Source organism: Polyodon spathula, chromosome 16 (genome assembly GCF_017654505.1).
Source record: "Polyodon spathula isolate WHYD16114869_AA chromosome 16, ASM1765450v1, whole genome shotgun sequence".
NCBI classification, from domain to species: Eukaryota; Metazoa; Chordata; class Actinopteri; order Acipenseriformes; family Polyodontidae; genus Polyodon; species Polyodon spathula.
Genome location: NC_054549.1, coordinates 32,779,681 through 32,802,908, shown reverse-complemented (window position 1 = coordinate 32,802,908; position 23,228 = coordinate 32,779,681). Strand labels below are relative to the sequence as shown.

General features: G+C 35.9%; 1 protein-coding gene across 1 annotated transcript in view; it reads right to left on the bottom strand.

The window, feature by feature from the left end:
- Nucleotides 1-21,582, bottom strand: part of LOC121329204 (prickle-like protein 2) — a 65,534-nt gene extending 43,952 nt beyond the window's left edge. The window contains exons 1-2 of the mRNA XM_041274675.1: nucleotides 21,470-21,582; nucleotides 19,028-19,113 (exon numbers count right to left, since the gene is read on the bottom strand). Of these exons, the coding sequence (XP_041130609.1) occupies nucleotides 19,028-19,113; nucleotides 21,470-21,511 (128 nt within the window). The 5' untranslated portion in view covers nucleotides 21,512-21,582. The remainder of the gene's footprint in view (nucleotides 1-19,027; nucleotides 19,114-21,469) is intronic.
- Between the last annotated feature and the right edge of the window lie 1,646 nt (nucleotides 21,583-23,228).

The following is a 23,228-nucleotide window of genomic DNA, read 5'->3' as shown; positions in this document are numbered from 1 at the left end:
TGTCTCTAGATCATGTCAGAGTAACATCATGTGTTTCTACAGTTTGTCTGTAACTTATAATAAAAACAACCATTGTCTTCAAAACACCAAATCAGTGGGGTGGGGCAAAAAACAAAACAAATTAAAATAGTTAAATACAAAAAACAAAACAAAACATGAATGCAGTAGGAAAAATATTGAAACTATACTTACAAGAAAGGGATTTTGTACCAAGAACCAGTGCCCCAAGAATATATAGTACCACATGTAGACCTTTAACTTCCATGTGACCTTAATGACTCAAAACAAAGCTAACAGAGCCTAGCTAATGACAACTAACCCAAAGTCAGCTGGCTACTAGTAGCAAACAAACTGGAGCCATCAAAGAGAACACGTTTGGTGTTTGTACACTGTGTTAGAGAAGGCCAAAGAACAGATGGCAAGAAGCTGATGGGAAGGGAGGGGGAGTTACATCTGAACTGAAGTCATCTATTTAAACTCCAAATTCCCTTAAATTTGAACATGAAAGCAGACATATTTTCTGATATTATTTATAAATATGGAATCTTAGAAACCTCTTTTAGAAGTTTGGTATTGGCTTGCAGACTGGAAGGAATTCTGCAAACAATATGTAAAGGTTAAGGCCAGTGTAATAGCTGTGCCAGTCGGACCCAATCCACCACGCCCAATCGATAACCATTGTGCGACGGCTAGAGATGTGACCTTGTAAAACCTACAGTATGACCCTGTCAGAAAGATTTGGGAGTGTCAGATTTTTCTAATGTAATCAGGCACAACTAAGACCTAAGTATCAGGCTTTACTGAGTAATCATACGTGTGGCCTTCAAAATTATATCTGCACAGATGTCTGACGCTGTATATAACATAGCTTTTGATTAAACAATAATAATAATAATAATAATAATAATAATAATAATAATAATAATAATTAAAATTTCATAACACCTTTCCTGAAATTGAACACAAAAAGGAATATACAGGTTTGTCTCTCATCCAAGCACGCCCACACAACCACAGGACTGGTTTCCTCGTGTTCCCAACAAGAAGTTGAAAAGGAAGGCTCTTTTTTTTTTTTTTTTGCATGCCTACAAAAGTAACAAATCTGATACACTGCAAAATGTGTGTGGTTTAAACACAAAGCAAAATTACTAAACATGGTGATCAGAAAGACCTATTCTGGACCCTCGATTTCACATGAGGTAGTAATTGTATTTGCTGCTTTCTAGCTTTCATTTCTAAAAGCTGTTTTAGTGCCAAAAAAGAACAGTGGAAAGGCTTTCAACAGCTCAAAAGACTGATTGCAATTTTGCAGCCGTTCTGATAATGGCACGCCTCTATCTCTGAAATTGAACCATTTTGTTATGGAGTAGAAAGTGATACCGTCTGAGCTCTGTCTGTCTACTCAAAAACCAAACTGATGCTAAAAGCAATCAATTCAATAATAAAGCGGGATTAGCATATATTTTAAAAAGACCAGTAAGAGTTCAATTAAATACAGGAGGCACAACATATTCATGGGAATCAGAATCTTCTCAACATGGTCAGGGAAATACAGGAATTAAAATATCACTACAGCATCTTAAGAGTAATGTGTAGTTGAAGTTGTACGACCTATAGACTGCAGGCTTGTGACGCACGTCTTCCCAGAGTCAGTCAATAAGCAGGCAGTGGAAGAAAGGATAACCCGTGTTTCATCTGCTCTTTCATTGCAGTGTACATGGTTTAAGACAAATAGGAGTTTAAAGGCAGTTCAGAAAATGCCCTCAAGCTGTTGCGCGTTTAGCTGCACAAATCGTGTGGTGGTTCTTCTACTGTGTCCCGAAAAAGGGTTTAAAAGGTGTAGTGGCTTGTAGAAATGAGCAATTCCCTAGAGCCCCAGGAGAAAGCTTAGGTTGTACTCTTATGCGAATCACCATCAATACATCGCAGTGCTGTACATTTCAATCAATAGGTGGCATATTGAGGGGTCAGATCTGTTTTGGTTGCTACAATATCAGTAGCAGGGGTAGACACTGTTTTTGTTCACAAGAACATTTTTTTTCTAGTTATACTCAAGCTGTGGAATTTTGAAAGCACAACCAGATCCTCTGAATTACTGTATACAACTCTGTGTCACGCTATAAGAAAATGCTTTTTTTTTCTTCTTCTAGAACTCTTGATAGTCAACCAAAAATGTTTATAAAATGGCAACAATACAATAAAACAAACAAAAAAACTTACAAATCTCTCAGAGAGAAAACAACTTCAAGAATGTTGTTTATATTCTATCCTGCGGTTTCAGCCAAGCTCAGCTGCACTTTCACAAATATTTATTTTAAATATTAAACAGTTATGGATAGAACCCCAGAGCTGTTATTACTCAAATGTAATTTTCCTAAGATACATTACTTTGTTCTGGTTGTCGGAGGACATTTTGCAAAGCTTTTTATCTCTGTGCAGACAGAAGTCAATGTTTGCCTTATGGAAACATGCACTTGTATAGTAGAGGTGGTTTGATGGACTTCTAGAAACGTAGTTTGCTTAACGCTGGGGTAAACAGTGTAGGAAAACTTCTAGCCACCATAAACCATGACCATCAAAGACATAAAAGAGCCACTCAATTTAACAGCATTCAATAAAACAATAATATTTATTATTTTGAATATTTTACTGCATTACATAATCTGAAATTCCCTTAAGAAATTGCATATGTTTAGCTTGCACTATTTGATTACACCAGTGGATTGCAATAAACATTATTTTTGTTTTCTAAATAGTATCAAAGACCGAAATAACCTTTCATGTCGTTCTTTGATAATTTGTAAATGCTCAAATCGTGAAATGGTTATTTTAAAAAATCAATGACTGACCAAATGCTGGTAACATACACACTATATATACACTGAGTGTACCCAAAACATTAGGAACACCTTCCTAATATTGAGTTGCACCCACTTTTGACCTCAGAACAGCCTCAATTCGTCGGGGCATGGACTCTACAAGGTGTCGAAAGTGTTCCACAGGGATGCTGGCCCATGTTGACTCCAATACTTCCCACAGTTGTGTCAAGTTGGCTGGCAGTGGATCTCTACTCCAAATAGCTTGTTCCATCTCATCCTACAGATGCTCAATTGGATTGAGATCTGGTGACTGGGCAGGCCACTGCAGTAAGCTGAATTCACTGTCATGTTCGTGAGACCATTCCCGGACAATCCTAGCCTTGTGGCATGGGGCATTATCCTGCTGAAAGAATCCATTAGCAGATGGATACACTGCTGCCATGAAGGGATGCACCTGATTGGCAATGATGTTCAGATATCCTGTGGCATTCAAACGTTTTTCCACTTTTATCAAGGGGGCCAATGTGTGCCATGAAAACACGCCCCACACCATCACCACCAGTCTGCAAAGTTGACACGTGGCATGATGGATGCATGTACTCATGTGGATTTCTCCATACCCTAGTCCTCTCATCAGCATGAAACAGCAGGAACCGGGATTCATCAGACCAGACAATGTTTTTCTAATCGTCCAGTGTCCAATGTTTTCGTTCCTTAGCCCACTGCAACCACAGTTTCTTGTGTTTTGCTGAAAGAAGTGGAACTCTGTTAGGTCGTCGGCTGCCATACCCCATTCGTGTCAAGGTACGAAGAGTTGTGCATTTTTTTATGGGTCTTTTGACACCAATGTTTTACTGGGCTGTCAGTTGACTAACTGTAGTCCGTCTGTTGCTCTGCACAATTCTTACCAGCCTCCTTTGGCCTCTTTCATCAATGAGCCGTTTTTGACCACTGGCCTGCCATTGGCTGGATGTCCTTTGGGTGGTGGACCATCCTTGATACACACGGGAAACTGTTGCACCTGAAAAACCCAGCAGCGTTGCAGTTCTTGACCCACTCAAACCGGCATGCCCGGCACCTACTACCATACCCCGTTCAAAGGCACTTAAATCTTTTGTCTTGCCCATTTACCCTCTGAATGGCACACATACACAATCCATGTCTCGATTGTGTCAAGGCTTAAAAATCTTTCTTTAACCTGTCTCCCCTTCATCTACACCGACTGAAGTGGATTTAACAGGTTACATCAATAAGGGATCACAGCTTTCACCTGGATTCACCTCGTCAGTCTATTTTATGGAAAGAGCAGGTGTTCCTAATTCTTTGTACACTCAGTATACACTATATATATATATAATATATATATATATATATTATAGGTACACATACATACATAAATACATACATCTAAATCAGCAAATCAGCACACTGTCAGAACAATGAAATATAATCTCTTCAGAACTGTGCTGAACAAAGAAATCCAAAACAAGACTTTAATTTCATCAGATAATAATGAAGCTCTCCCAGCTTTCTTTTATGCAAGCATTTAGCAGGACACGCTGTTTGTATCACAATAGATTTGTTCACGGACCTGTCAGCTTTACAGTCAGTCCTCTTCGATCATTAATCATAGCCAAGCATTCAATTGCTCCCAAAGAATCAAACCATTTATCTCCTGCAGCTAATTCAATAAGACCACATTAGTGTTGCGGTACAGACGTTGAACTGCGCTGCCCCGAGCTCCTGTATGGTGGCTTAAAACTTAAGCTCGTTGCTACAAAAGAAAAGTAACAAACGATGAAAATCATAAATCAAAAGCATGTAAACAATACATGTACAGATTTTCACACTTGTCAGTTTATACTAGCTTTTTAAACATATTAGGATTTTTTTTTTTTTTTTAAACAAGTAATTCTAATGGAAATTTTCATTATGTTTTAAAAGCTTCACTCCTCGCAGCTCAATTAATCCTTGTCGAAGTAGTAAAACACAGTTGTTACTTCCGATGTGGATAAAGCCACTTTTGCTGGGGAGAATATGTTTTCAGTATGATTAATGTAGAAAACAAACATAAATGTATTGCATACTGTAATTAGTTATCTTACTGACAAATTAAAAGCAATTTCTTTTCTAATAACGATGTAGAGCTCTTTAAACCTTCCAGTTGCGGCTTTATATATTGAAAGTTTAAAACAAAAGCAGCTGCAACGGCGGAAAACAAAAATACAAAAATACAGAAAGATGTTGAAAATATTTTTATGTATACAAAAGTTTGTGTGTATGCATATTATTTTGATAAATATTCCATTACTGCTCTGTTCTCAGGCTTGCTGAACAGATACAGCAGTTGGCATTTTGTGTTGTAAACAACTACAATAACACAGACATTTTAGCTCCTGTCTGGACTCTGAGATATAGATTATTACCACTTGATTCATTTTCAGCTGGCTCTCTTTTCAAAAGTGCAAGTCATTTGGTAAGTGCATGACACAGAATGAGTCTCTGATGTGTAACATTAGTCAAAAGATCCACAGCTTCCTACACAAACATCCCAGACGTAATGCAAAATGCTTTTAATACTAAATATGTAGTCATGTTTCTACTTGACATGGTTTATGAATCTTCTAATGATTCTATGTGGGGATGACAGCAGTTGCGGAAGAGGATTACTATTTCAGAGTTTCATCTTGAACTATAATTGGATGCATTAGACACAATATCCACATGAGTGTGTTTATCTAGATTTGCCCAGAGACCATAATATAAACAGGACTTTTCTTTTTTTAATGACATGTACACAATTTAGTCAGGTACAGCAAATTAAAAGCAATACCTCTGGTGGCCAAAAATTGAAGAATGCAAGTCAAATTAGAACCTCTCCCAGTTCACAATGTATGCAAATGTTATTTGATGTGTCATTTGAGCCATTCGACCAACACAAGGTAGGATTTGTGTACATCTATTCAGCAACAATCTGTGTAAAGCAGATTGATAGTCAATGCTCACACAATTTAGTGGCTGCATTGAGTAATGTGTGCATCAATGTCTTCTATGCAACGTATCAGTTAGAAGTAGCAAATTGTGGCCCAAAAGACAAAAACTGGACAAATAATGTGTCAAGAGATGTAATGCAGGCTATTTTTGGACATTCTTCAATGTTCTGGCCAGTCAACATGTGTTAGTACCAGTTTATATCCAGTAAACCGATGCCCTGGCTATAATGAAATTTTATATAAATCTGTATCTCCATTCTTGTACATGCAAATCATCTTCAAAAATTATTTTCCATATCTTAAATGTATGTCAGTGTCACTGCATTTGCAATTCAAAATAGATTATTCTCCAAAATCACACATTTCTTAGATTATGTGGTTGCCAGTTAACCAAGGGCATGCATGTTTTAATTTAGGAGACAGACTTCAAAAGAACCAAGCTAAATAAAAAGCACAAGCTAGCTATATTATGCAAAGGAATGGAACACAACCTCAGAGGCTAAAGGGAATGGTAATATTTTTTTAATGAATGCTATTACAGGGGAATGCCGATAAACAATCTCTCACTGTTTAAATCTGAGACTGGCAAGCTCCAACAGATTTGATGAAGAAGTGGCTGTGTTGTGAATTTAGCAACTGGGAAACTTCAAAAAAAAAAAAAAAATAGACAAAGAAAGGCAGTTAAAAAAACTGAACGGTTGAGAACACAAGACGGAGTTGAACCGTGGTATTCTAGGAAAATAACCTGAAGAAGAAAAGGTATTGGATCAATATAAATTCTAGGAAAGGGGTCTATTCCAATTATACTGTAGATTTTTTTTCATTTGGTAATTGCAGCTCTGGGCAGCTTACAGGCAAGCCCTCAGGCACCCAGCCAGACTACAGGGGTCGCTGGTGTGCGGTGAGCTAATGCCCGGACTACAGGGGTCACGGTGAGCTGAGGACACCCTGGCTGACCTAAGCCCTCCCACCCTGGCGGCACTCAGTCGATTGTGCGCCGCCACCTGGGAGCTTCCATCCCCGTAAGCAGCAGTCCACTGACCTCCTGTGGCAAGCCATACCGGATGATTCTGGGACACTGGTGAACCGACTCACTCTTTTTTGATTATGGTCTGCCTACTGAATTGACATTTGTAAGCAAAAAATAATAAACTGTGCCCATTGTTTTGAGACTTACAGTGGCAAGCCTTTACCAGATGCGCCACTCTGGAGCCCGAAGAAATCTATTTTTGATTATTGTCTCAGATTTTTAATGAATACATTTGTAACAAAAAAATAAATAAACTCCCAAAGATAATAACTTGCACCTTCTTGTCCTCTATTGAATTTGGCACACATTGGTAAGTAATTACACTGGTGCCTCATGATTTTTGCCCCAGGGATCAAAAGCTAGCACTGACCACCTGTCCTGTTTGCAGCAGTCTGCAGTCCCTTGTGAGCAGCACCAGTCTTTATATTGAGCAAAAGAAGCAGAACAGGGACCCATATGCAATCTCATTTATCCAGGCCAGTAGATGCCACAGATTCAGAGCCTAATGTATAATAACAAAGACGATCATCTTTGCATGATGGACAATTTCCAGGTTGTTTTGCACTCAATATGATACTTACAGCCATCCACGATGAAAAGTACAAATCCTTACAAAAAGTAAGCATACTATACACTGTGCATACCAACCTATCTCCCAACAACAGCTAATTGACAGCAACACACAACAACACGATTGAAAATGTCATTGGGGAAGCAGGATGCTACTTAAATGTTAATCCAACACAAAGGATTATAATACCGAATCAACAGTATGTCACATGAACCATTATAACTATGTATCTGGTTATAGTATGTTATTCTCTACACTGCTGGGAAGCAGCTTTCTTGCTTCTAATGTGGATTACTCATGGTGGAACTCAGCAAGGGACATGCTGGAACTCAGCAGTGGTCACCTCCTAGTTGGAAGGTAATAGTCTGACCTTTTGTTTATTGGCTAAATATCATTTATTTATGGATGTTAACTGCTAAAGTTGGATTGAAATTAGATTTGTATTTAGTACCTGGTGCCACCTGGTGGTTAAATATTGTAATTGTGATAATAATTGTATTGCAACTGTTTGTTGCACACAGTACAACACAAATAAATCACAGCAGAATCCAAAAAGAAAATGCAGGAAAAGGAGTAAAGAGAAAAGGATCATGAAGAAGCACAAACTAAGTAAAAAATGTGAAAACGTAAAATAAATGTAGATTAAAAAGCTAAAGTAAGAAGAATAAAGTAAACCTTTCACACATTTGAGTCTCCAATCAAACACCTTCCTTATTTATAAAAATAGTACAAAAAGGCTTTACAACACCCTATTGTACTTTTGCCAAGTACTTTTTTTATATCACCATGAGCAGCCATGGTGTACTATTGTTCAGCCTTCTACCTGGTCCATGTAACTGCAGTTAAAGCGATGAAGCCCTTCCAATTCCATGGTGTAGTTGCCGAGTTTGTCTGTGTATCCAGCAGATGACTCAACACAGTGCATCTCACAACAGTGATCCCAGAATAACTGGGTGAACAGAACAGCGCCATTAAAGGCAATTTCCTGTTTCTTTACCCAAGGTTTTATTAACGTGCCACACAGGATGGACAAAGTGCTGCTCTGCTCTCATATATGGTATACATGACTATACAGAGAGATCAAAAACAAGGGAAAAAAAAAAAAAAAAAAAGGTTATTTAAACATAACAGAACCCAATACACTACATTTTGAGACGCACAGCACATTTTGAAAGGCCTAATATTACTGTACAAGACAATCACAAAAAACAGTATCAGCAAAATACACTTAAAATGTAGTGCAGAAACAATAAAGCTCTTGGTTTACATTCCCCAAATGCAATGTTAGGACCCAATCTAACAATCCCCTTGAAACTCCATGATCTAATTACACATGACCCTGCTACAGCTTGTCTCAGTGGAAATGTATGAACAGTGCTGCGGCAGAGCCAGTGCTCTGCATTCAAATATTGTGGTGTTTTTTGTGTTTTTGTGTTTGGTGGTGGCTGGCAGGGATGGGGTTAATTCATGTCTCTGTCAAAAACATGTTATAACATGGTTGCTCCTGAATAGAATAATTGGTGCTAACAGGGAGCAGCCACATCCTATAAAATTTGCATATCATACAGCCATGAAGAGCTATAATTAAACATATGGGGAGAGCTGTTAGCGTCTGTCAATGGTGACACAATTAAACCAGTTATGTTTACTGTATGAAGGTTAAAGCCCCAGCTAGACAGCTCAACACCTGCACAATGCAGACTACGCGATGCACTGCTATGATCTTGAAATGTACAGTTAACCCTATCGCAAGAAATTCCCTTTGCTTCTTTCCAACAAATTATCATTTTTTAACAAGTTGTGAAAATGTCTGAGGTTCACACTTTTGCAATAGATACCACTCTGGTTTATTAACGCTATTTGAAAATGCCCCATCAGCTACACAGTCTTGCAGATGTAATCTACATGCAATACTCGCCCCACCTCACCAACCAACATGTAGATACTGCCCTCTGCCGTTTGCTCAAACTGCAGCCTTGACAGCTAAAGGGAAAGAGCTAAACAGTGAACACATTGCAATGCAGATCCCATCACAACAACTAAAAACAGATCTAGTGTAATGTTGACATCCAAGAGCATCTGGAGATATTGGGTTTGGGAAAGAGCCCTTGAGAAACTGAATTCTTATTTATTTAAGTCTTGGGTAATTATCCTACAACATGGCTTGCTCCTTTGTACAGTGGTATTGGCGCTAGTGCTTTAGTGCGAGAGGTCCCTGGTTCGGGCCCACCCTCTGCCTGTGTGTGGATTGCCTCGCCCTGTGTGATGCGCCTGCCTGAGTTAACTGAGAACGCTACAATATATTTGTTTGACTAATGATAATGTAATCTCAAAGTGCAAAAATAACTGCTAATCAACATTGGATGTATAAGCAACACAATAAAAAATAAATGAAGAAAGTCAATCCTGTCATGAAAAGATGAACAACAGAGTCATGAATGCCCTGGAGCTGTAGAACACAAGTCAATCATGAGACCTTGTAAGAACTTGAGTGTTCGTTTGTATGTTCTACTGCACAACTGCAGTCTCAGTAGAAAATAACTAAGAATACTTGAACTACAAAATTATGCATATCTTACAATGTTCTTTAGAATTCTTAATCACTTTCAAAGCCTTGTTTATTCTGTTCGGATATGACACAATCCCTTCACAAAGTGTATTATCTTTGCATGTTTCCCAACCAGATTCTGGAAAAATAGATGCTGGAAAATTGCTGGCTCTTCCTTATCTGAACATTTTTAATTTAAGAAAATATTTTGTAATTCTTGTTCAAGGATTGAGCAGTTTTCTACAAGATGAAAATTGATGATCTAACATCATTTGTGAGCCAAAGTGTTGTTTTTTTTTTTGTTGCTACTGAACAAATTCATGCAAAATACATGAACTGATAAAAATCTTCTTCTCAAAGCATTATTCATGTAAAAAACTGAGAGACGTGGAGACAACTCCATGGGAATTGTGCTGTCAAATTTATTTAAATACTCATTTTAATCAAAAGACAGGATATGAATTGGCTGAGTTATTATGCAAGGCAAATTAAAACCAGCTAAAAGCAAAAGCTTACTTTATAATCAATGCTATTAAAGAAAACGCCTTATTTTCCGGTGTACAAAAATTGCTGAGCTAACAAGCTTTATTTAAAAGCATTGTTTGTAGTTGAATATTATTGGTATTTAACATAGGGGCAGTATAAAGACTGTTAACATACTGTATTCCAAAAGCATATGTAGTATTCCAACAGGCTTTTCTCATAGCTGAGCACATTTAAAGACACATTATTTAAAGGTAGCTTTGTTTTTAAGAAGAATGTCAGTATTTTTTTTTGAGATTTCCACACACTGATAACAATGTCAAAGTCTTTGAGGAAAGTACTACAAAAAGGAAAAAGTCTTTACTTTGAATTAGCACTTTCCTATTAACATCTCACAATGCATGAAAAGTCCAACAACACTTTCTGAAATAAATAAATAAAATGCAAACTACTAAAATATGTTTTTACCTTTCAGATTAACAACAAAGTTAGCATACATCAATTTGTTGAAATGCTGACAGTTGCTGTAATTCTTAACGATTGCAATGTGTAATATTTTGGCAGAAATATAAGTGGAATTTATCTGACTAAAAACTTCAACAAAGCCCTCAGTAGCTTTAATATTTGAATGTATAATGTGAGAAACTGATGCTAATCAGCTCAGGGATAAAGACAAGATCTTGTGAGTTTTTGGCAGCTGTGACAGTCCAATAGCATCTTATGCTTCTCAATATAGGCATTTACAAAAGCACTTTCTGTTCTTGTTCTTCTGTATTTGCCTCTCCCTAGGATTTCAACCCCTGCTTCTAATATTCATAATCCGACATGGCAGCAGGTGGTGCGACCAGTGTTCTACTAGGCTGTATTTAATAGCTTGTGGTCGCATGTCTCCTCTTGTGCAAGCAGGAGAAAGATTGAACAGTGGGATCCATCCTTGCTATCTTAAGTGCGTGCCCTTCATCCTGTCTGTTCAAAATGAGAATCAGCAATAACAGAGCCTCAATCTGACAAGCTTCGACTCACACTTACTCAAGATAATGACAGGGTTTTGTTTTTTTTAAGTGGGTATCTGTCATTTATGCTGTTTTTCTTTTCTTGTTTAAACTACCTGAACAACAATATACTGCAGGTAGTTTAAAATTGCTTTTTTGTTTTGTTTTTAGAAGCTTCAGTTGGTTCTTGTGGCACTGCATGTCACTTCCAAAACATAATGGAAAACTTCAAACATTTATTATATACCGCTTATTCACAAGGCCTACATTTGAACTGAAAACTAATTTACGACATTGCTATATGTACACTATTATTCTGCACTTTTTACTGCAATTAACTTCAACCAAAGGACTGCAATTATCTTTCCTATAAATTCAACGGCACTGCATTGAGGTACAAAAATCAACGAATTGCCATAGCAACAAGTAGATGGCACCTGTGTTTATATATAAATGTTTGTGGTTTTTTTTTTGTAGAAATGTCTGTTTTATCAGGGAAAGCATCAAGAAACAGCACATGTTAGGGTTTTCAAGTCTCCAAAGTAAGATTTTTTTTCAAAGTAAACTGCAATTAAGGTTACCATAATCCCACTGCCAACATTTTTTCACAATGATACAATGAACTTCAACTACTGCTGCCTGAAAGACAATAAATATTTTAGAGGTACTAAAACTATAATGTAGCTATTGGGTTCACATCAAACTCTGTTTTTTTTACGGGTAATTACACCCAGCTACAGTACACTGTAGTAACACTTTATAATATTCATCAGCTGAACTGATCATATAATTAGTAGGATAAGTGGGGCCACATAAATACACACATTAATGTTATTCTCCTCTTCTTAGAATTGCTTGTTCTTAGAAAACTAAAAATCTGAAATAACTTTTTCATTGAAATGCAATGTCAACTGTAATGACATTCAAGAACATAAACATGCACTCAATGATATGCAAAGTTCTACTGAACACATTGTAAGGCTTATTTATGTTTTGTCAACAGACACATTGAAATGACAAGGGGACAAACATTTTGCGAGCTACTTCTAACTAGAATCATTAAAACAAGCTGCTGCAGTTAACAAATCAAGTTCTGTTATTTATCCGCATTATTGGTACCAGTAAACTTAAAATGCAATATGTACCACCGCTAGCGCGTAAGCACATTTTAAGCTTACTTTTCTATTGATACAGTAAGGGTTCAAACGGTTTTATTTTAGTTTCTATTGAAACAGTATGCGTAACAAATCCAGTGGGTTTGAATGTTTCGCATTTATCATATGTATACGATGTTGCATTTAAATATATATTAAGATCCGATCTGAATAATTTATATATATAATATATCGTATGGATACCGATCAATTGATATATAATATATAGATATATATATATATATATATATATATATATATATATATATATATATATATATATATATATATATATATATATATATATATATATATAAAATACCATGACAATATATTACTAAAAACCTTTTTCTATTTAAGAGGATGCTACACGAATGATTTAGCTTTTAAGCTTTAATTAACTCAAGGTAAAGCAATTGGAAAAAAATCTGAATTAATTAACCTACTGTATTGGCATTTTGTCCCCAAAACGTCCCTATTATCATCATCACCATCATCATGCAGGGTCGTGATCAAATTGAAGAATCACAAACCTTTTAAAAGGAACAGCAGATCCATGCACAGATACGGATTATGGTTTTAAAGTCACAATCGGAGAACCTAGCATATTCAAACTGCTAGGTAGAAGGAGCAGAAATAGGAAAAGGTGTTCTGACAGTTATCTGTGTTTGTTATTGCAGTGACATATATGCAGTAGCCTCTTCCTTTGTACATAAACAGGCAATGGTTGCTTAACCTGTTGTACTCTAGTTTAAAACTACTGGTGTGTTTTAATAATAAAAAAAATGATCTGGATAATACTGGATACCAAGGTTACACATAGAAGCCAAAAGCAGCATTCAGGCAGATCCTCTACAGTGCTTTACTGTAAAATACAGGACGTGCATGCAGGCTGCAGGTAGCTTGCAATTCAAGTATATGCTTGCAAGAAGGAGTTTCGATAAGGCCACACAGCTCTCGAATAGGACTGGCAAGTCAGCTCATTTGTCACTGTAGTTCTAGGTATCATCTACGGTTTATCATGGTGTAAATTCTATTCAGGAGATCGGAACCAGTTTGACTCCATTTAGTCCCTATGTCACTGCTAACGTCCAGTAACAGGGTGATTCATCCTCAACTGGGCCAGTTTTGGTTTTCTAACCCCTACATATCTACTGTTTATGTATCTACTGAAGAAATAGTGTTCTGTAAAGATGCTAACCTTTGATGGTACATCATTTAACTACAACCAAAAAAAATGAAATCAGACATTGAACTTTTGCACACAATTGCATGAATTCTAAGCTTAACTCTATGTGTCTCTCTCTGGCATCACACTAGTGTTGAATAAAGCTGCAGTATCCCATTATCCAGGTTCTCAGATATGACACGTTATAATTATAAATATCTAACTGTCAAGACAACCATAAAATGTTTCTGAATAGTCTTCTTTTGGTTTCTCGTTCACTGAACAGGTTTCTTTTGGAATGTGTTACCCAATAATCAGGTGATCACGAGTCTTAAGCCTTTTCAAACGTTGCTTTTGTGCTCTGAAACCCAGCTGCATATTGTGTTAATGCTATTAATTGGCGTGAATGTGAATTTGATTTAGTGGTTTGTCAGCTTCTTCCATTTGGGAAGTCTGCTGAAGTTGCCCAAAAACAATAACGGGGTGCATCAGCTCAATACCAAATCCCTTAAACTTTCAAAAAAAGAGATGGGGAATTAATGTAATTATAAGCAAGATTCAAACTGAGGCAGCATTCTTTCATCTACAATAAAGAGCTACATTGATCTAAGCTGAGGTTTAACATTACAATCAAAGGCCTTGTTAGGGTCACCAACTGCACTCAGTGCCTATCCGCTGGGCATTTTGGAGCAGAAAACACGAGTGATGCTCATATTGTACAAGAATTAAAATAATGCATTTCAGATAGATGACAGACACGACGACTGTCATCTGTAACAGTGCATCTGTTTTAGTCTCTGATGCCTAAAAAACTAAACTGATAGTCCAGTATACAGTAGAGTGGTCATGTAACTAAAGCTTGTGTACAGTCCCCCCAACCCCCACCCCCCCAGGGGGTGGGAGGGGGTTCATAACCATAACCAGAGATCCTGTAAGCACTTGGTTATTTACCATATTTATACTTGACACTGAAAGGAAACAAAGGTGATTTTTCATTGGCCGTGCAGCTTGGTTTTTCACACCCAGAATCAATGTTGTTTAAGAAACATTTATATAAAATTCAAGAACATCCTTCACCTTTCTTCTGCAGCGATTAATCCTCCAGATGAAAAGTACTTAAATAAAGCGTTCATAAACCTATTGAGTCAAAAATAAAATATACATTTAAAATATTTGAAAACATTGGATCAGAATGCTAACACATTTGCATTTTGGATTCGAAACGACAACCACCTCAATAGTCTGACGATATACAGAGCGGGCATGCTCTTCAGAACACAGTGAATAACACATTTCCATTTCAATTTCTTAGAGACCAACACACTGGTATTCCTGATCAACCTTTTCATGAGGGACTCTATGCTTCACCAGGCAGTGTGAATGCTCTCGCCATCTGTGTAAACGTGATCACAATTAGTAAAGCTGTCTTCAATACAAAAAGAAAAAAACGAGTGAAGAAAATGTATTCCAACTCTTGTCAGACGTGTAGTGCAAAATAAACTTTCTCAAGTATGTAACCACTCTCCATTCACTGACCACTGTAACCACTCTCCATTCACAGAATACCAAAAAAAGGTCAACACTGTCTTTCGGGGCTTCAACAAAATAGAATCCCTAATAGTAAAAAGAAAAAGCTTGATATTAGACAAAAACATGTGAATTGGCATTCACCTAACTTAATAAGGTGGCTTCAGACAGGCAACAATTTGTGACTTCTATTATCTTTCCCTAAAAGCACTGCGTTTAAAAAAAAAAGAAATTAAGTCATTAGATAAAGTAGTGGGATTCATTGAAATGCTATGTATGGTGCAGATGTTACCAATTTTCCATATCAAAAGGGAGAGAGTGGCAGTGAAAGCAATTTGCTCCTTTATCATGACACCCATTTATCACCTTGCAGGTCTGCATATCCATGCTAATTGCGAGAGGGAAAGCTGTAAATTCACTCCTCTTTTGTCTGGTTGTGGCCACCACGTTTTTCTTCAGTTTCTTGTGTAACACATTATGCGAAAAATAACTTTTTAAAAGGCTATTCACATGCCAAAATACCAGCGACAGCTTTATTTCATCCACCTGCTTGTTAACATGTTGATCGGTAACCGGTTCAGTGTGATGCAGATCCGATAAGGTTACAGCAAGGACAGGGGCTCCTGAGAGTTTGAAATGTCTCTGTATTGGGTTTCTGCTTCTTGCAGAATCCAAGCAGTTTAGTGCTGGGTTACATTTTTGTGTTGCTAAGCAGAGAAAGAGCTTTGTCTACATACACACCCTTCAAAATAACACCGCATCACAGACTTAAGTCGGCAGCACAACCAGTCCTGTGAATGTAACACTTGAGAAGTCTGGTCTCACCATTACCTTTTGTATCTTATTCTGAGACATGCAAATGTTCTCTTTTTAAAAAAAAACCTGAGCACATACTTTGGTAGATGTTTACTCTCAAGATACTTTTCAAAGAAGCACACCAGAACAGTTCCTTTAGAAAATTCTAACTGAGTCATAAGATATGGCATATCCAGTATCAAGCTCTCATAAAACAGATGTTAATAGTGCTTGTAATGAGGCTCATTACTACAAAAGAAATCAATCAGGCTAAAAGCAAACATAAATATTTCAGGAAAAAGGTTTGTGGTAACTTAGTATTAACTCATCAATTGTGTTTTCATGTTTTTTTTTTTCACTGCTTAGTGAACAACTAGTTTTCCAGAGACACCACAGGTCAAGTAAATATCATATATTTTTAAAAAAATATCCCATGGAAACATGTTTTGTTATCCATATATAAGTGCAACACTGTTAAATATGTATTGCTGCTCCTTCAATTAGGATAAAGTACAACAATATGCATTGACCCTAAAGTAATATAAAGTAACGTTATATTTGAATCATATTTTATACAATAACTTTCACATGGTAACACTGCAGTAAGCAAATGAAAGACAGAGTCATGCATTTCTTGTTTTATTTAAAATACATGAAATTCTTCTTCCTGGGTTGAAATATATATATATATATATATATATATATATATATATATATATATATATATATATATATATATATATATATATATATAGCTATATATATATATATATATATATATGCTTACTAATTATTTCCATTTCAAAACAGCACAGATATGCCACTTTTAATAATAATATACAGTTGTAAATAAAACATGGTATTAAAAGGGGGTCTATCTTAAAAGGACTTGCATATCTAGAAAACAAAGTAATGATCAGAGCACCCCAATATTTGCAAGAAGGGACACAAGTTCTGAATGGATGAACAGGCATTGAATATTTAGTAGAAAGAAAAAAAAATTAACTACTAAATATTTCACAAAGGTCCTGAGACCGACTATGTTAAAAGTGCATGCTCCCTAGGCTAGGGAAACATATAGCTTACCTAAGCACTCCCATGAAAATATTCCGATTTAAAATACATACAGACAGTATATAATTAAAGTATTTAAATTCCCATACCACACAATCCAAAGCTTTAGCACCAGATCTACTGCTAAAATTAAATTGCTAAATTGCCTTTACATATACTGAGAAAATCTACCATTACATGTCTGACTTCCCTACAGATTATGGTTTATCTCTGTTCTCATCTTTCTGTTGATTTTGCCATATGCAAACATTGTCTGTAACCCGAAAACAGTGACTATAACAAAATACAGATATTCCCCTCTGTAAAAAAATATGTGCATCACTGAACAAAAATCATATTGTGCATTTATGTTCTTTGAATGGCAGAAGTGTCCTCGCTTTCTTCGGAAAAGAAGGTTTTATAACAAAAGAGTCTTTATGGTGAAGTGTACCATTTAGCGCTCACAAAAAAAAGTCCTCCACAGATTTCCCCACAACTGCAACCTAAAACAGCCAAACATGCAGCAATAATCCAGGCAGCAAATTAGAATATGACGTCACCTTTAGAAAAGAAGGAAAATAGCCTTTTACAGTAAGCAAAACATGGAACTAGGTATTAAGATTGTTTTCAGTCATGGCACAATCATTCCAGGCAAAAATAGAAGAAGGAAAAAAAAGTGCAGACATATCTCTTACACTGGCCTTCAAGATTAAGTCTTTCACTATCTTTCTGCATTTGCCAAGTCTCCTAAACTATACTAAATCATCTGCTATAAATGGATGAAAAAGGGCCACAGTTAATTGTTTTGCCACAATTAAGGAAACATTCCTGCGTTAGTAATTACACTGTAATGGTTGAGAGTGACTGCAGGTTTACAAGCCTTCACATCTAATTCCCTCCAGCGTGTTGTAAATTCTGTCTTTACAGCACAAAGTTAATTTACTTCCTTTATCACAGAGTTAAATTGTTGGCATGCAGAGGGAAAGTTTCAGCCTATTAAGGGACTAATTGGCTTATCTGAGACCACTGATCATAAGATGCAACTTACAAGAACTGCTCTCTGAACCTTTTCAAAAACCATCTCTTTCCATTGCTCAGTAAATTCGCAAATTGTGATTTACCAACAGGGTTAATCAAATCGGAAAAAAACAACACAAAATGCACTGTTTAAAGTCATGTCTAACAATCTGGCAATGCTATTTAGTTTCGGCATTTAAAAAGAAGCAACTGCAAACATCTAAGCATTTATCATTGGGACCCACACTGCACTCTAGCCAAGTCATCTCAGCAGCTGTTTAAAGTATATTGTTGATCTGCAAAGGGATAGCTGGAAATGCTGTCACCAAAATATGCTTTCTACTGAAACAGAATCACAGTAACATAACAAATGCTGAAAAAGTATTTAATAAACAGCTGAATTGTTATGTTTTAAACAGTTCAAGTATGCTAAAACTAGGAGTTATTGCTACTTTCTGTATTTGAACAAAATCAGCACATGACTAATATAATACTCTCTGCAGCCAAATCCAGTGCTTTCTTTATTTTTCTATCTATACAGTAATTACAAGGGTGAGGGATTCAATACGCCAAATACTACATTAATAAACAAACTATTCATTTTTTACAAAGTCCCTTAATTATCATCTTTAAAAATACATATACTAAATACCATAATGATTTTCAAAGCGTTTCTCTTAAATATAGCAAATTAAATATTTGTTTTGTATTTCAACTGACTAACAATTTTCCTGCATGCTGCACTGAAGTTTATTTATTTTCTCCTAGTTGTAAACATAAACAGAATGGAAAATATTTACAAAATGAACCACCAGGATCACCATCAGAAAAATATATAAAGAAATAGTCAATTACTGACATGAACACAATTACATACCTCCATTTATGCAACACAAAGCCAGGACACTGATCTCCACACACATTACAAAGCTGTCCTCTTTCGGGGTCATCAAGAGCAGTCAACTGCAAATGGTTTAAAACAAATCACAGATTTAAAAAAAAAAAACTTGTGGATACAGACAGCTTGATACAATATAACAATGTTCTTTACCCTTAAGTGTGCAGATAAACTGCAAATGTATCAAGCAATTAAAGGTTAAACCTTATAGAGCTTCCCTAGCGACACATGGTACAGATTATCCCCATCTCTTTTTTGTGTTATTAATTCAAATGCATAAGGAGGTTCCGGAAATGTACACCGTCAAAGAAATCAAATCCATTCACTAACTCCGTGTTGGAACCATGCTAGTCACAATTAACAGTACCTGACAATAGAGTACAATATAGAAAAACAAAAATCATAATCTCAAACGAAAGGAAAAGGGCATAGGAAAAGTGGATATCAGTGTACTTACTATATTTGGAGAGTCTTTGACAGTTTTAATGCTAAAAAAAAAACTAGTGTAAAAAAAAAATATGAAACACCTTCATGTGTCCAGTCTATAATAACCAAGCTGATTTAGTTCTAAACAAAAAAATTAAACAAGTCGTGTTTTCAAAAGTTGTTGAAAGTTGTATAACAGTATGGTGCTTTTTTTTTTTTTTGACAGGATATATTCACGTTCATGTGTGACAGTTTAAAAGTGACAGTAAAACATTCAAGTGATGTTTTTAGCCTACTGGTACAGTATGTCAGTGTATATTAAGTTTAATTACAGAGGCTTCAACTAATGTTGGCATGAGCAGTCAGTAATCAGTCTAGACTACTGTACTGCAGGTGCACCTCGTTAGCCAAGCTGTAAAAGTCATCCCAGCACTGGCTTGGACCAAAGGATTAGAATATGGTTTCCTACAAATATTTATTAGTAAAGGCTTAGGAACCTCATTTAGTGACCCACTCATGGAACCATCTAAAATAGTTGCAGATGATGCAGGATGACCAATGAAATACACTACAGTTGAATTCAACAGTTATTTTGTGAGGGTGGCTTTTCCTAAAGTTTCTGTTTAGGCCAATGCACACAGGTTAAGAGGAAAGTCAGTTTGTGTATTAAGTAAATACATTATTTATTAAAAGAACTAGATATTTCTGTGGCTATTTTGGATTCCCTTGGCTTGAAAAACCAAACAAAAAGGCATATGAATCTAACTAAGAGACCTATAAATCAAAGTCTCTAAGGAAGTTAAATATAGAGCAGGTGTGATGCATTGAGACATATATTTGTACTACTGAAAGGAATGTACCAGTGACCACATGAAGGAAACAAAAAAATGACATAAATCCCCATCTTATAGCTACAAAATATCAATGATGTTAGACAGGAACACATTTTGAATTTTTTTTTTTTTAATTGGAAAAAATACCTGGTCATGATGACTGCTAATTTAATCCTCACTGCACTTTGTTCTAAAAATCTATGAATCTGATGTCTGACTGGACCCACCAGGACTCCCAGTTTCAATGAAAACCAATTTAAAACTTGTAGATACCCACTCATCCAAATCGAGTCACAGCCTGTTTTAGAAACCCACTAGACCATAGCTGCAGAGCAATTTTCATTTTAAATCCAATCTAAGCTATCCCTAATACCTTCTATACTAAAAGTTCCAGGTATTATACCTTCACAGCATTTTTTAATGTTGTCCAGAAAGGTGAAAAGCTGACAAATATGAAAGAATGCATATGTATTTATCATATAAAAATGTATTTTCATTAACAGCTCTCAGATATTAAAGACAATACTTTCAGCTTTATGAAAAATTAAGTATTGAGCTTTGAAAAAAATATATACAAGTGAGACAACAGTTTAAAATAGTAATGTTTCTTGAGGTTTGTCATTAATGATAAATAAGATTAATGCATATTACCTTGCACAAAGACAATTAAAACGTATTACATGAAAAAAGAAATGTACTGTACTTTACTGTAGTAAGTATGACCAAACTACCTTTTCTTGGGCAAGTGCCTGTTCAAACATTTTGATAGTATGTGCCAGTGGCTGCATTTTTCTGTCTTTTTCTTTTTATTTATCCAACAACAAACATTGTTGCATATTTTTTTATTTTATTTATTTATTAAAAAAAAAAAAAAAAAAAAAAAAAATGCATGGTTTAAAACTGTAACCTTGATTAAACCTGCTGGTGCAAGCAAAAAAAAAACAACAATTTTCTGAAAATGTGCTTCCTTCTGCAATAGTAGTAATAATACGACTTCAGTACTAGACACAAATCACCCTTTTTTGGCCGATAAAGCTGTGTAGCATGCATGGAGATACACCGTACAAACTCCGAGAATCCCAGAACGCTATAACAATGCCACCTTCACCTTTGCCTAAACTGCAGATAAAATAGCAAAACACACCCAGCTTGTATTACTTACAGATCTGCTGGAATGTCTCTTTTTGGAACTGCGAGCGAACATGACAAGATAATTCCCAAAGTTCCTGATTTGTAAATGAAAACTGGCTCCTCTTGCGCATTGGTAGGTGAATCCTCGATGTGACGCTTGAGTTCCCGCAAGCAAACGCTGTCCAATGTCATTAATGAGTAAAGAAGACAGCCAATTTCCGGAAATCGCAACTCCACCCAAGACAAATTTAGCCAATGGCTGTAAAGTTGAGGTAGTTTTCGTTCAGACTCAATACAAATATGGCACGTGACAAATAATCAAAGCACCCAAGGTCTAGCTATGTGAAATGAAATACATATATTCTGTGTCATACATTTCATTTTTTTCATATACAAATAGTGCTAGTAACAAGTTTCCACGAAGCACTTTTTGCTTTAAGTTAAACTAAGGTACATAAGTAACTTTGGACCAACAAGAGAATTGCATAGTTTAGGGTTTAACCTTTTCAATTCGTTTAATCATCCCTGCAATAATTAGTTTGATGTATGTATTTGTTTGTTTGTTTATTTATTCTTATAAACTTTTGGGAAGCAATGAAAATACATATTACATTAACTAATCAAGAATTTCAACAACCCCCTTTAATAAAATGTACTGGCTTGATGTAATTCGTTAGGTTATGTAATTATATTTCTTAAAAATAATTTCAGCATGTAACGAGATGTAACGTAAAAATGTGGTAGCAGCGCCACGATATGATATGTAAAAATGACACATGTTGATATGCTGTCCAAAGGCAATTTTTGGTATAGTTAAACCAATAAAACAGTTCTGAGATCATCTTAGTGGTTATAGAGTGTGATTGAGCTGAACTAAAATGATGTAATCCAATTAACTGATTTTCAAACTAATACGATGACAAATATTGCATGGCCATAATAAATAGTTTAGGAACTCGACACCTGGCAAATATTGTACTTGATCATTTTTACAGGTACAGTACAAAAAAAAAAAAGATAATATGATAATACCTCTCTCTCTCTCTCTCCCTACCTAACATGCATAAATTACAAGCATACATGAGGTTAGTAAGACAGTTTCTAAAAAAAACAAAAAAAACACTATGCTTTAATGTAAAATCTTTACAGTCAACTAATTGATAGATTTTAAACACTGAAACATTTTTAACTGCCTATCTAATACAGTGAACTGTTCATTAATATCAGTAGTCTATAGTTTATATCAAATTAATCAGTTACATGTTAGTTACATGTTAAGTACAAAGTTACTTTAGAAAACATGTACCCTGACACCCAAAGACTCTAGTTTCTAGTTCTAGACTCATAGTTGCACACTGCACAGGGTACCACATTTTCATTGGTACCAAATATTGTCATGACACCGTTGGTAATGCACTGTTCATATGAGTAAACCAGTGGTAGGAAATCAGACTTAAAAGGCATTTCATCTTCCATACTGCAGGGGAGTTTTACCTAACCTTTAGCAAACATGGTAGATAATATATACTGTGCAGCCATAACTCTGCCTTTGTGCATAATCCTGTGATCTGTGCAATAGAACCCCACATGAGCCACATACCTGTGTTCTGTACTGCCTACATGAATCTATGTGTGGTCAAGTGGGGGCCTATTCTTTTCCACACAGGTAACACACGTGAATGGGGAGACAAAACCACAAACTTCTATCAAACGTACGTATTGTGTCAGGGCAAATGGACTTAATCTGAGTCCAAGGGAAAACACGATAATCAACAGCAGTTCCAATGACA